This window comes from Bombina bombina, chromosome 2 (genome assembly GCF_027579735.1).
Source record: "Bombina bombina isolate aBomBom1 chromosome 2, aBomBom1.pri, whole genome shotgun sequence".
In the NCBI taxonomy this organism is placed as follows: Eukaryota; Metazoa; Chordata; class Amphibia; order Anura; family Bombinatoridae; genus Bombina; species Bombina bombina.
In genome coordinates, this window is record NC_069500.1 from 471,517,712 (window position 1) to 471,531,259 (window position 13,548).

Genomic DNA, 13,548 nt, shown 5'->3' on the forward strand with positions numbered 1-13,548 from the left:
TTAGGAATATATATCTAGAACAGGGTATTCCAACACTTACCCTGCAGAGTATATCAGCTTGTGAGCACAGGTGAGTCAACTAATGGCACAGTTAATTGGATTGGTAAGAATAATAAATGTGTAAAAGTAAAAAAAAAGCTGTAGAAAAGTACTAAAACCTATATGGACCTATATCTAGCTCAAAGGGTGTTAAATCGAAATTTTGCTCTGCTACAAAGAAAAATAAAACTGAGTCATTTCAAAAATGGTTTAGAATCATGATTAGCAACTGGATAGCCAAATTCACAGATTGCCCTTTCTAAAAGCACTAGGTCATTTGCACTAAAAAGGCAAATTTATGTTTCATATTATAGAAAAGGCTAGAGTTTCAAGCAAAAAAGTATAGGATATGAGGATTATTTTAGCAGCCAACATGTACATTTTACAGATTACACTCCAAAAAAAATTATATTTCAAGTTTTCAAGTTTTTTTTAATTATTTTATTATTTTAAACATCCCCCCTGCAGTCTCTTCTCAGATCTACACACACATTATTTATATATATATATATATATATATATATATATATATATATATATATATATATATATATATATATATATATATATATATATATATTTACTAGTGCAAGTAATGGACTATATAAAAAAGAAAAAAAAGTTTCAATTTCTTTGCTTCGTTAATCTTTTTTCCGCCTGATCATGTGGCAGCTAAGCAAAATAAAAGCATTTTTTACATAACAAAAAGCAACATTGGTAAGGTACACATACTATTGGTAACATTTCAAAGATAATTTGAGGTTTTAATTCCAAAATAGCAGCATTTTTATTCACCTTTACTCTTCAATCACATATTTGGAAATGAACTAAGATTTGTTTTTGTTTTTTTAAATCTTTGTTTCAGTGGAAATGCAAAGAAATGATGAGGCGGCCTATCAGAGTATATTTTATAAATAAATTAACTTTTACTGTCAGATAGGCTTGCAAAACATTAAATAACAGTATTTACCTATGCACATAAACAGGGATGTGGTTTGTTGCGCAATCTAGGTGCATTTATGAGCGTTTATGATTATGTTAGTGTGTATTATGCATATATGATGTGCAACTGTGATATCAGTTTTGTATATTGCCACTGTGGCATTTGATTTCTGAATTAAGTTAATTATCTTAAAAGTTAACAGATATCCCAGACCACCTCTCTGACAGACTAGTAACTAAAAGACTTGCTGTGTGCGGAAGCAGGTAAAGGTCATTTCTATTTTGTAATGTTGTTCTAGTACCTCATACTCTGTTATACTTCAGTTAAAGGGACAGTCAGCATCAAAATTGTTATCGTTTAAAAGATAGATAACGCCTTTACTACCCATTCCCAGCTTTGCACAACCAGCATTGTTATATTAATATACTTTATAACATTTAAACCTCTAAATGTCTGCCTATTTCTAAGCCACTTATCACATGCTTTTTTTTATTAGCTTTTCACAAGAGACTCCTGATCCATGTGGGCCATATACATAACATTGTGCTCTCTCCCGAGGAGTTCTGCATGACACTGCACTAATTGGCTAAAATGAAAGTCAATAGATTATAAATAGGCATGTGATAAGGGTGCAGTCTACAGATGCTTTGAAACAAGGTAATCAGGAGGTTAAAAATATATTAATATAACCATGCTGGTTAAGCAAAACTGGGGAATGGTTAATAAAAGGGATTATCTATTTTTTTTAAATTGGAGTAGACTGTCCCTTTAAATAAAAAACACCACCCCCCAAAAAAACAAAAAAAAACCACAAGGAAAATTGCTGACCCCTAATGAAATGCTTATCTTTCGAGATTTCTTTCTATATGTAGAAAGAAGAAAAAATGTGATATGAATGTGAGCAAAGGGTTAGAAAATAGAATGGGAGCAGTGTTAATTCTGCAAATCATATTTTGATTTTGCCTGACAAAAATGAAACATACTGTATAATATATTAGCCTCCTTCTTTGCTACAACAATTTTTGCTGCAGTATTGAAATAAAACCATGCTGATTTGTTTTATTAAATAAAATATATATATATATAATCTTCTTTTCCAGGTGACAAAATTAAACAATAAAATCATTTGGGGCAACTGAAACTTGCACCTCTGCAGAATTAATGAGAGGGTCCCCCACTCCATAGCAGTAGTATTTCATGCCATAGTGTTAGACCAGGGTTATGCCATTACACGCTATTAAAATGGTATATCTGTATTAACCAGTTGAGCTCCAGAGGGCAGCAGCTGCTCTGCTTGTACTGGAAGGGTCTAACCCTTTGGCTGCTAAAATGTCCGACAGTGCTGTATGCTCCATCAGAATACGCTAACTGATTGTCTATCCTCCTAGCCCTGCAATCTGATCTTGTTAAACATGCCTTTGTAGCACTAAATATTTTAGTATACAGAAACAGCGTTGGCTTCTTTCTAGTAAAAATGGGCATCATCTTTTATCTGTAAATAGGCAGGCGGATGTGAGCATGCTGATGATCTAGAAGCCTTGGCACTGACACTGTTTCATAGCCTTTGCCAAGCATTTGCTCTTTGATACAGGGTGGGTGAATGTCATTAATGAGATACTCCAAGGACTGAAGGCTACTGCTAAGAATTGAAGTATTGCAAAGGGTCTTGCTGGGGATGCTGGCGAGCCCGTCTGATCCATGTACTCCCAAATCCCTGTGCCCATTAACAAGTTCCTGTGGGTTGTAACAGTCACTGTTGGGTGTCACCAAAATGCTGTTCCAAGGGGGAGCAAAGTACTGCCCCACTGAAAAATTGCCATGCATGCCGACACAGTTCAAAGGGGATGAGCTAACTTTTTCCACTGTGCTGGCTAAAGTATACTGGCGAGACACACCAGGGCACATTTCAGGTGATTTGCTGACTACTCCACCACCCCCACTACCTCCACTGTATATCCGCAGCTGCTGCTGTTTTTGTTGCCAAATCAAGTAGTCCATGCCATCTTGGTAAGATCCTACTTTGGCCACCGTAGGGGCCGTTCCCAGTGCCAGCTCATTCCCCACTCTGCAGTCTTGTAAGACAGTACCAGTATAAGCTACAGCACCCGTTGCCATAGTGGTGAACCCATTGGCCATGCTCTGCTTCGCAGGGCTGGAGTTGGTTAACATTAAACCCTGGCAAGCCTGGTGAGAGGCCTGAGCCTGGCACTGTTGGTTGATCTGATAAATGATGCTCTGGATAGATGGTAGATTGGACTGCTGGAGTGCCAAGTTCCTGCCCGATAATGGGATAATGGACGCTGCCACTGTCACATTGGGTGGTACTGGTGCATCTAGCTGCTTCTGGTTTCCAAGATAACTGAGCTGTCCATTGCAAGATTGGCCTTGTGTTAAAGTGCTTGATACTGGGTATGGGGCAATTCCAATCTGAGCAGAAGTTACTTTAGTCCGCTTGCCCTCTACATTTTTCACTACACTTTTCGTAGAGGATTTGACAATAGCCAGTAGCCCTTGGTATCCACCAGTGTGCATTGGGTAGGGACTATAACGCTGGCCAGTTGTGTCATAACCATTCACAGTCCTGTTTAGGTGCTTATGCTGGGGAACCCTGATGTTAGTAGGGAAGATTTTTATGGACAAGGGGTTGTTAGCCACTTTCTGTGCATATGCGTCTAGCTCTGCAGGGCTGGGGTACCTTTGACTCTGCATTGGTGCAACAGATTCACCTGTAAGACAAAAAGACAGGACACCATGATATTAATTTGATTAAAATCAGGTATGAGTATTTATCAAGGTATCGTGTATTCTGTGGAACATTTAGATACATTTTTATGATCAGAAAGGAGACATGCTCAAGAATGGTTCACAGAGATAGCAGGGATTACTATTAAAAAACAAACAAAAACAAAAAAACAGACAGGTAAAGGACATATTGTAGAATTACAATTTATATAAAAATGAAATTTACAAAAACCCCACGGATTTTGAATATGTCTATATCAGAGTACAGATATTTTACTCAAGCACTTGGGGTATGGAGAAAGACAGAGAAAAAAAACAAGAGAGACAAAAACATGATGAGAGAGAAAGAAAAAAGGTAAAGTACAGAAGAAAATTGTCTTGTAAAGAAATTATTTAGAAAGAAGAATCAGAAAAACATTTTTAAAAAAAAGTGTAAGAGCAAATAAAGGATTTTCTCAATAATATTAAAAAAATATATATCGAACAAACTCAATTTCTTTCTAAATATATAGAATTCCATTCTGTCTTAGAAACTGACAAATGAATCATAAAAATATAGATTTTTAGAGCGGCATTGTTCTTGATTATAGCTGTAAATTGTGTCTTAAATGTTTCAAATAGTGCATTTTTGATTACCTAAAAAAAAAGTCCATATTTGAGAGATGGCAGTTAATAATTTAATGACAGAGGAGGAAGGATCTGTCAGCTCAAAACACGTTTGTCTCTATTCTTCTGTTAAAACAGACAAAAAGAGCCTTAGAAATGTGGCATACGGTTCCACCCAAAGTATTCGGGGGGGGGGGGGGTAAGGACTGAAACGCTGTCTTAAAAATTTCCCCTGTAATTATCAGGGGAAAATACATAGCTTGTAACTTAACCCTTTCACTTCACAAAACACAAATACTGCCTAGAAAATTATTTTGCTTTACTTAGGGAGACTTATTGGATGAGTTAGGCAGTGAGGGAGACTTATTCAGAGTTTCCGAGGAATGATCTTAAAAGGAACGTATAACTGATTATAAACACGATAGTGCTATATTTACTATTGTTATTATTTAGTGCCTATGTATTCTACAGCACAATGACGCAATACAGCACAACAGAAAACAAACAAACTGATTCAAGGGTCAAACGCCTTTTCCCATGGGAACCTATAATGTAGATGATTAATTGGCCTAATAGAGACATGAGGTGAGAGGACAGCTTGGCTGATGGTGATCTAGTCAGATGAAGGACATGAAGAGTATTATTTTACTATTGTTTAAAGGACTAATCAATATACACTTCAAAGAATACTTGGATTTGCAATATAACTTGAAAATTATATGAAACACTGCCAATCTGTTCTTAAAAACTTTCACACTCAGGACCAGATTGTTATTATTATTTATACATATATATTTTACCTTGAGCGTAGTTAGTGCTCATGAGCGATACAAAAGACGGAGGGGGAAATTCCTCTAGGCAGGCATGGGAGGAGGTAATCATACGAGTAGAGGGAGGCTGAGTTAGTTATAAGAAAACAGGAGAGAGGGTATTCATACTACAAAAAGGAAGAAAAAATACCATATATAATGCTTGTAACAGGGGTTGAAGAAGGGTCACTTAAAGGTGCATTAAACCGTAAATAAATCCTACATATAATAAATTATCCATAGGAGATATTTTTCAGAGAATGTGCAGATTTTTTTTTTAAATTAAGAATTAGTTTAGTTTTTATAAAGTATGGGTTTGCACAATTAAGTGTTTGAAGACTTTATTGCCTGTTTTATAAAATATCTCCCTAACCGTCCTCAGCAAAAAAATTAGTTAACTCATGTTGAACAGAAGTACAGTCAACTCTTTAATGCCCCTTTAATACATTTCACCTATATGGAAAACATTGGAGAATATCTTGATTTTCACAACCAGAGGATTCTGCCAACATTGGTAAAGATGTGTGCAATATATTGTTTATCTATCTATCTATCTATCTATCTATCTATATATCTATATATCTATATATATAACATAATTTATGTAAGAACTTACCTGATAAATTCATTTCTTTCATATTAGCAAGAGTCCATGAGCTAGTGACGTATGGGATATACATTCCTACCAGGAGGGGCAAAGTTTCCCAAACCTTAAAATGCCTATAAATACACCCCTCACCACACCCACAATTCAGTTTAACGAATAGCCAAGAAGTGGGGTGATAAAAAAGTGCGAAAACATATAAAATAAGGAATTGGAATAATTGTGCTTTATACAAAATCAAAACCACCACAAAAAAAGGGCGGGCCTCATGGACTCTTGCTAATATGAAAGAAATGAATTTATCAGGTAAGTTCTTACATAAATTATGTTTTCTTTCATGTAATTAGCAAGAGTCCATGAGCTAGTGACGTATGGGATAATGACTACCCAAGATATGGATCTTTCCACACAAGAGTCACTAGAGAGGGAGGGATAAAATAAAGACAGCCAATTCCTGCTGAAAATAATCCACACCCAAAATAAAGTTTAACGAAAAACATAAGCAGAAGATTCAAACTGAAACCGCTGCCTGAAGTACTTTTCTACCAAAAACTGCTTCAGAAGAAAATACATCAAAATGGTAGAATTTAGTAAAAGTATGCAAAGAGGACCAAGTTGCTGCTTTGCAAATCTGGTCAACCGAAGCTTCATTCCTAAACGCCCAGGAAGTAGAAACTGACCTAGTAGAATGAGCTGTAATTCTCTGAGGCGGAGTTTTACCCGACTTAACATAGGCAAGATGAATTAAAGATTTCAACCAAGATGCCAAAGAAATGGCAGAAGCTTTCTGGCCTTTTCTAGAACCGGAAAAGATAACAAATAGACTAGAAGTCTTACGGAAAGATTTCGTAGCTTCAACATAATATTTCAAAGCTCTAACAACATCCAAAGAATGCAACGATTTCTCCTTAGAATTCTTAGGATTAGGACATAATGAAGGAACCACAATTTCCCTACTAATGTTGTTGGAATTCACAACTTTAGGTAAAAATTCAAAAGAAGTTCGCAACACCGCCTTATCCTGATGAAAAATCAGAAAAGGAGACTCACAAGAAAGAGCAGATAATTCAGAAACTCTTCTGGCAGAAGAGATGGCCAAAAGGAACAAAACTTTCCAAGAAAGTAATTTAATGTCCAATGAATGCATAGGTTCAAACGGAGGAGCTTGAAGAGCTCCCAGAACCAAATTCAAACTCCAAGGAAGAGAAATTGACTTAATGACAGGTTTTATACGAGCCAAAGCTTGTACAAAACAATGAATATCAGGAAGAATAGCAATCTTTCTGTGAAAAAGAACAGAAAGAGCAGAGATTTGACCTTTCAAAGAACTTGCGGACAAACCCTTATCTAAACCATCCTGAAGAAACTGTAAAATTCTCGGTATTCTAAAAGAATGCCAGGAAAAATGATGAGAAAGACACCAAGAAATATAAGTCTTCCAGACTCTATAATATATCTCTCGAGATACAGATTTACGAGCCTGTAACATAGTATTAATCACAGAGTCAGAGAAACCTCTTTGACCAAGAATCAAGCGTTCAATCTCCATACCTTTAAATTTAAGGATTTCAGATCCTGATGGAAAAAAGGACCTTGTGACAGAAGGTCTGGTCTTAACGGAAGAGTCCACGGTTGGCAAGAGGCCATCCGGACAAGATCCGCATACCAAAACCTGTGAGGCCATGCCGGAGCTACCAGCAGAACAAACGAGCATTCCTTCAGAATCTTGGAGATTACTCTTGGAAGAAGAACTAGAGGCGGAAAGATATAGGCAGGATGATACTTCCAAGGAAGTGATAATGCATCCACTGCCTCCGCCTGAGGATCCCGGGATCTGGACAGATACCTGGGAAGTTTCTTGTTTAGATGGGACGCCATCAGATCTATTTCTGGAAGTTCCCACATTTGAACAATCTGAAGAAATACCTCTGGGTGAAGAGACCATTCGCCCGGATGCAACGTTTGGCGACTGAGATAATCCGCTTCCCAATTGTCTACACCTGGGATATGAACCGCAGAGATTAGACAGGAGCTGGATTCCGCCCAAACCAAAATTCGAGATACTTCTTTCATAGCCAGAGGACTGTGAGTCCCTCCTTGATGATTGATGTATGCCACAGTTGTGACATTGTCTGTCTGAAAACAAATGAACGATTCTCTCTTCAGAAGAGGCCAAAACTGAAGAGCTCTGAAAATTGCACGGAGTTCCAAAATATTGATCGGTAATCTCACCTCCTGAGATTCCCAAACTCCTTGTGCCGTCAGAGATCCCCACACAGCTCCCCAACCTGTGAGACTTGCATCTGTTGAAATTACAGTCCAGGTCGGAAGCACAAAAGAAGCCCCCTGAATTAAACGATGGTGATCTGTCCACCATGTTAGAGAGTGTCGAACAATCGGTTTTAAAGATATTAATTGAGATATCTTCGTGTAATCCTTGCACCATTGCTTCAGCATACAGAGCTGAAGAGGTCGCATGTGAAAACGAGCAAAGGGGATCGCGTCCGATGCAGCAGTCATAAGACCTAGAATTTCCATGCATAAGGCTACCGAAGGGAATAATTGTGACTGAAGGTTTCGACAAGCTGCAATCAATTTTAGACGTCTCTTGTCTGTTAAAGACAGAGTCATGGACACTGAATCCATCTGGAAACCCAGAAAGGTTACCCTTGTCTGAGGAATCAAAGAACTTTTTGGTAAATTGATCCTCCAACCATGATCTTGAAGAAACAACACAAGTCGATTCGTATGAGATTCTGCTAAATGTAAAGACTGAGCAAGTACCAAGATATCGTCCAAATAAGGAAATACCACAATACCCTGTTCTCTGATTACAGACAGAAGGGCACCGAGAAACTTTGTAAAAATTCTTGGAGCTGTAGCTAGGCCAAACGGCAGAGCCACAAACTGGTAATGCTTGTCCAGAAAAGAGAATCTCAGGAACTGATAATGATCTGGATGAATCGGAATATGCAGATATGCATCCTGTAAATCTATTGTGGACATATAATTCCCTTGCTGAACAAAAGGTAAGATAGTCCTTACAGTTACCATCTTGAACGTTGGTATCCTTACATAACGATTCAATATTTTTAGATCCAGAACTGGTCTGAAAGAATTCTCCTTCTTTGGTACAATGAAGAGATTTGAATAAAACCCCATCCCCTGTTCCGGAACTGGAACTGGCATAATTACTCCAGTCAACTCTAGATCTGAAACACATTTCAGAAATGCTTGAGCTTTTACTGGATTTACTGGGACACGGGAAAGAAAAAATCTCTTTGCAGGAGGTCTCATCTTGAAACCAATTCTGTACCCTTCTGAAACAATGCTCTGAATCCAAAGATTGTGAACAGAATTGATCCAAATTTCCTTGAAAAAACGTAACCTGCCCCCTACCAGCTGAGCTGGAATGAGGGCCGCACCTTCATGTGGACTTAGAAGCAGGCTTTGCCTTTCTAGCTGGTTTGGATTTATTCCAGACTGGAGATGGTTTCCAAACTGAAACTGCTCCTGAGGATGAAGGATCAGGCTTTTGTTCTTTGTTGAAACGAAAGGAACGAAAACGATTATTAGCCCTGTTTTTACCTTTAGATTTTTTATCCTGTGGTAAAAAAAGTTCCTTTCCCACCAGTAACAGTTGAAATAATGGAATCCAACTGAGAACCAAATAATTTGTTACCCTGGAAAGAAATGGAAAGTAAAGTTGATTTAGAAGCCATATCAGCATTCCAAGTTTTAAGCCATAAAGCTCTTCTAGCTAAAATAGCTAGAGACATAAACCTGACATCAACTCTGATAATATCAAAAATGGCATCACAGATAAAATTATTAGCATGCTGAAGAAGAATAATAATATCATGAGAATCACGATGTGTTACTTGTTGCGCTAAAGTTTCCAACCAAAAAGTTGAAGCTGCAGCAACATCAGCCAAAGATATAGCAGGTCTAAGAAGATTACCTGAACACAGATAAGCTTTTCTTAGAAAGGATTCAATTTTCCTATCTAGAGGATCCTTAAACGAAGTACCATCTGACGTAGGAATAGTAGTACGTTTAGCAAGGGTAGAAATAGCCCCATCAACTTTAGGGATCTTGTCCCAAAATTCTAATCTGTCAGACGGCACAGGATATAATTGCTTAAAACGTTTAGAAGGAGTAAATTAATTACCCAAATTATCCCATTCTTTGGAAATTACTGCAGAAATAGCATTAGGAACAGGAAAAACTTCTGGAATAACCACAGGAGCTTTAAATACCTTATCTAAACGTTTAGAATTAGTATCAAGAGGACCAGAATCCTCTATTTCTAAAGCAATTAGTACTTCTTTAAGTAAAGAACGAATAAATTCCATTTTAAATAAATATGAAGATTTATCAGCATCAACCTCTGAGACAGAATCCTCTGAACCAGAGGAATCATCAGAATCAGAATGATGATGTTCATTTAAAAATTCATCTGTAGGGAGAGAAGTTTTAAAAGATTTTTTACGTTTACTAGAAGGAGAAATAACAGACATAGCCTTCTTTATGGATTCAGAAACAAAATCTCTTATATTATCAGGAACATTCTGCACCTTAGATGTTGAAGGAACTGCAACAGGCAATGGTACTTTACTAAAGGAAATATTATCTGCTTTAACAAGTTTGTCATGACAATCAATACAAACAACAGCTGGAGGAATAACTACCAAAAGTTTACAGCAGATACACTTAGCTTTGGTAGATTCAGCACTAGACAGCGATTTTCCTGTAGTATCTTCTGACTCAGATGCAACGTGAGACATCTTGCAATATGTAAGAGAAAAAAACAACATATATATAAAGCAAAATTTATCAAATTCCTTAAATGACAGTTTCAGGAATGGGAAAAAATGCCAAAGAACAAGCTTCTAGCAACCAGAAGCAATAAAAAATGAGACTTAAATAATGTGGAGACAAAAGCGACGCCCATATTTTTTCACGCCAAATAAGACGCCCACATTATTTGGAGCTTAAATGCTTTTGGCGCCAAAAATGACGCCACATCCGGAACGCCGACATTTTTGGCGCAAAATAACGTCAAAGAATGACGCAACTTCCGGCGACACGTATGACGCCGGAAACGGAAATAGATTTTTTGCGCCAAAAAAGTCAGCGCCAAGAATGACGCAATAAAATGAAGCATTTTCAGCCCCCGCGAGCCTAACAGCCCACAGGGAAGAGTCAAATTTTTGAAGGTAAGAAAAAATCAAATGCATTATCCCAAATATGAAACTGACTGTCTGAAAATAAGGAAAGTTGAACATTCTGAGTCAAGGCAAATAAATGTTTGAATACATATATTTAGAACTTTATAAACAAAGTGCCCAACCATAGCTTAGAGTGTCACAGAAAATAAGATTTACTTACCCCAGGACACTCATCTACATGTTTGTAGAAAGCCAAACCAGTACTGAAACGAGAATCAGCAGAGGTAATGGTATATATAAGAGTATATCGTCGATCTGAAAAGGGAGGTAAGAGATGAATCTCTACGACCGATAACAGAGAACCTATGAAATAGACCCCGTAGAAGGAGATCACTGCATTCAAATAGGCAATACTCTCCTCACATCCCTCTGACATTCACTGCACGCTGAGAGGAAAACCGGGCTCCAACTTGCTGCGGAGCGCATATCAACGTAGAATCTAGCACAAACTTACTTCACCACCTCCATCGGAGGCAAAGTTTGTAAAAACTGAATTGTGGGTGTGGTGAGGGGTGTATTTATAGGCATTTTAAGGTTTGGGAAACTTTGCCCCTCCTGGTAGGAATGTATATCCCATACGTCACTAGCTCATGGACTCTTGCTAATTACATGAAAGAAATATATATATATATATATATATATATATATATGTTTTAGATATTTGCACATACAAGTGCTCACACACATTTGTGGAAATTGAAAGAGCAGAACGCATAAATATTGCACAACAAGCAGAAAGGGTTACAAAAATGCTGTCCTGCAATATACAAGTGTCGCTTTTACCTAGCTCTACTAAATTGGATGTAAAATACATTATAGAAGTAATTTCATGGGTTTTTAACCCCTCCAAAATACACATGAACACTCCATTTACTAGGAAATAAAATCAGCATTTTTTTTATTTTTATAATGAACTCAAAAAGTCATTTTCATGCAATTTTATAGATCATCAGAAACAGCAAAATTAACAGCTTGTAAAAGCTATTAAAACTAGAAAAAAAAATACATAATGCTGCATTTTTGAACTTTTTTCTGAAAAACAATTTTAATGCCTTTTGCAGAAGAACATTTCAGCTATATTTAATAAAGAAAAATCCTCATAATTTAAAGGGACAGTCTAGTTAAAATTCAACTTTTGTAATTCAGATTTTAAACAACTTTCTGATTTACTTTTATCATCAAATTAGCTTTTTTCTCTTGGTATATGTTTTTTAATTCTAAACCTAGGAAGGCCTAGGAATCTTGTGATTGGTTAAGTAGATGTGTTCAGCTAGCTCTCAGTATTTCATTGCTGCTCCTTCCTTGTCTTGTTTTAAATATATACAACTAGTCTATTTATCTGTGCTTTGTGTATATATATATATATATATATATATATATATATATATATATATATATATATATATACACATATATATACACACACACATATATATATATATATATATATATATATATATATATACACACACACATGTATACACACATACATATATACACATATCTATATATACATACACACATATCTATATATACATACACACATATCTATATACACATACACACATATCTATATACACATACACACATATATACAGTATATATTTGTGTATATGTGTGTGTGAGTGTGAGTACAGATACACACACACACACATATATATATATATATATATATATATATATATATATACATAAATACACACATATCTATATACACATACACACATATATACAGTATATATTTGTGTATGTGCGAGTACAGACACACACACAAACATATAGCATAAACATAAATATAGCATGTTAGACTGAGCATCTTCTCAAATACTTCACAATTAATCAGGTTTTAGAAATTTTCTGAAACACACAGTTTAAGAAGTGTGCCTGTGTGTAGCGTTAGCCTAGGTTACAATTTTATAGTACAATTTTTTGCTACACAGTATCTGCATTGTCCTTCAAGCTGTCACATTGTCCATGGCAGGCTCTTCAGCTCTCAATTAATTTGACACTAATTAGCTTTGTGACATTTGCAACAAAAATTCAATGGGGGGGGGGGGCAACCTTTAAGTCTTGCAGCCAGTTACAAAAAAATAAATTAAAATATATATATATATCAGGAGCAGATCCAGTGCTATATACACATTTCCCTCACATATATTCAGTACCAAACAAAGAATAAACACACAAATTATATAAGTTGGGACCGTACGGAAAATGCAAAAAAGAACATTCTTTTCACCCTGTACTATATTGAAAACACATTATTAACACATTATTAACACATTATTTGATGTTTTACTTTGTGAATTTAATGTATTTTTGAAAAATATACACTCATTTCAAATCTGACTGCAACACACTCCAAAAAAGTTGGGGCAGTCGACTGTTTACCACAGTGTAACATCACCTTTTCTTAAATAACAATTATTAAGCATTTTGACACTGATGACAACAGTTGGGTAAGTTTAGCAAGCGGAATATTCCCCCATTCATCCATGATGCATGTCTTCAGCTGCGTAACTGTATGGGTCCTTCGTTGCCTTATTTTGCACTTCATAATGGGCCACACATTCT

The 13,548-nt window shown here is 36.3% G+C and overlaps 1 protein-coding gene across 1 annotated transcript in view; it reads right to left on the reverse strand.

Moving 5' to 3' along the window:
- Nucleotides 1-2,015: 2,015 nt before the first annotated feature.
- FAM222A (family with sequence similarity 222 member A) overlaps nt 2,016-13,548 on the reverse strand; it is a 75,138-nt gene continuing 63,605 nt past the window's right edge. Inside the window, exon 3 of the mRNA XM_053702110.1 lies at nt 2,016-3,708. Within this exon, the coding sequence (XP_053558085.1) occupies nt 2,471-3,708 (1,238 nt within the window). The 3' untranslated portion in view covers nt 2,016-2,470. The remainder of the gene's footprint in view (nt 3,709-13,548) is intronic.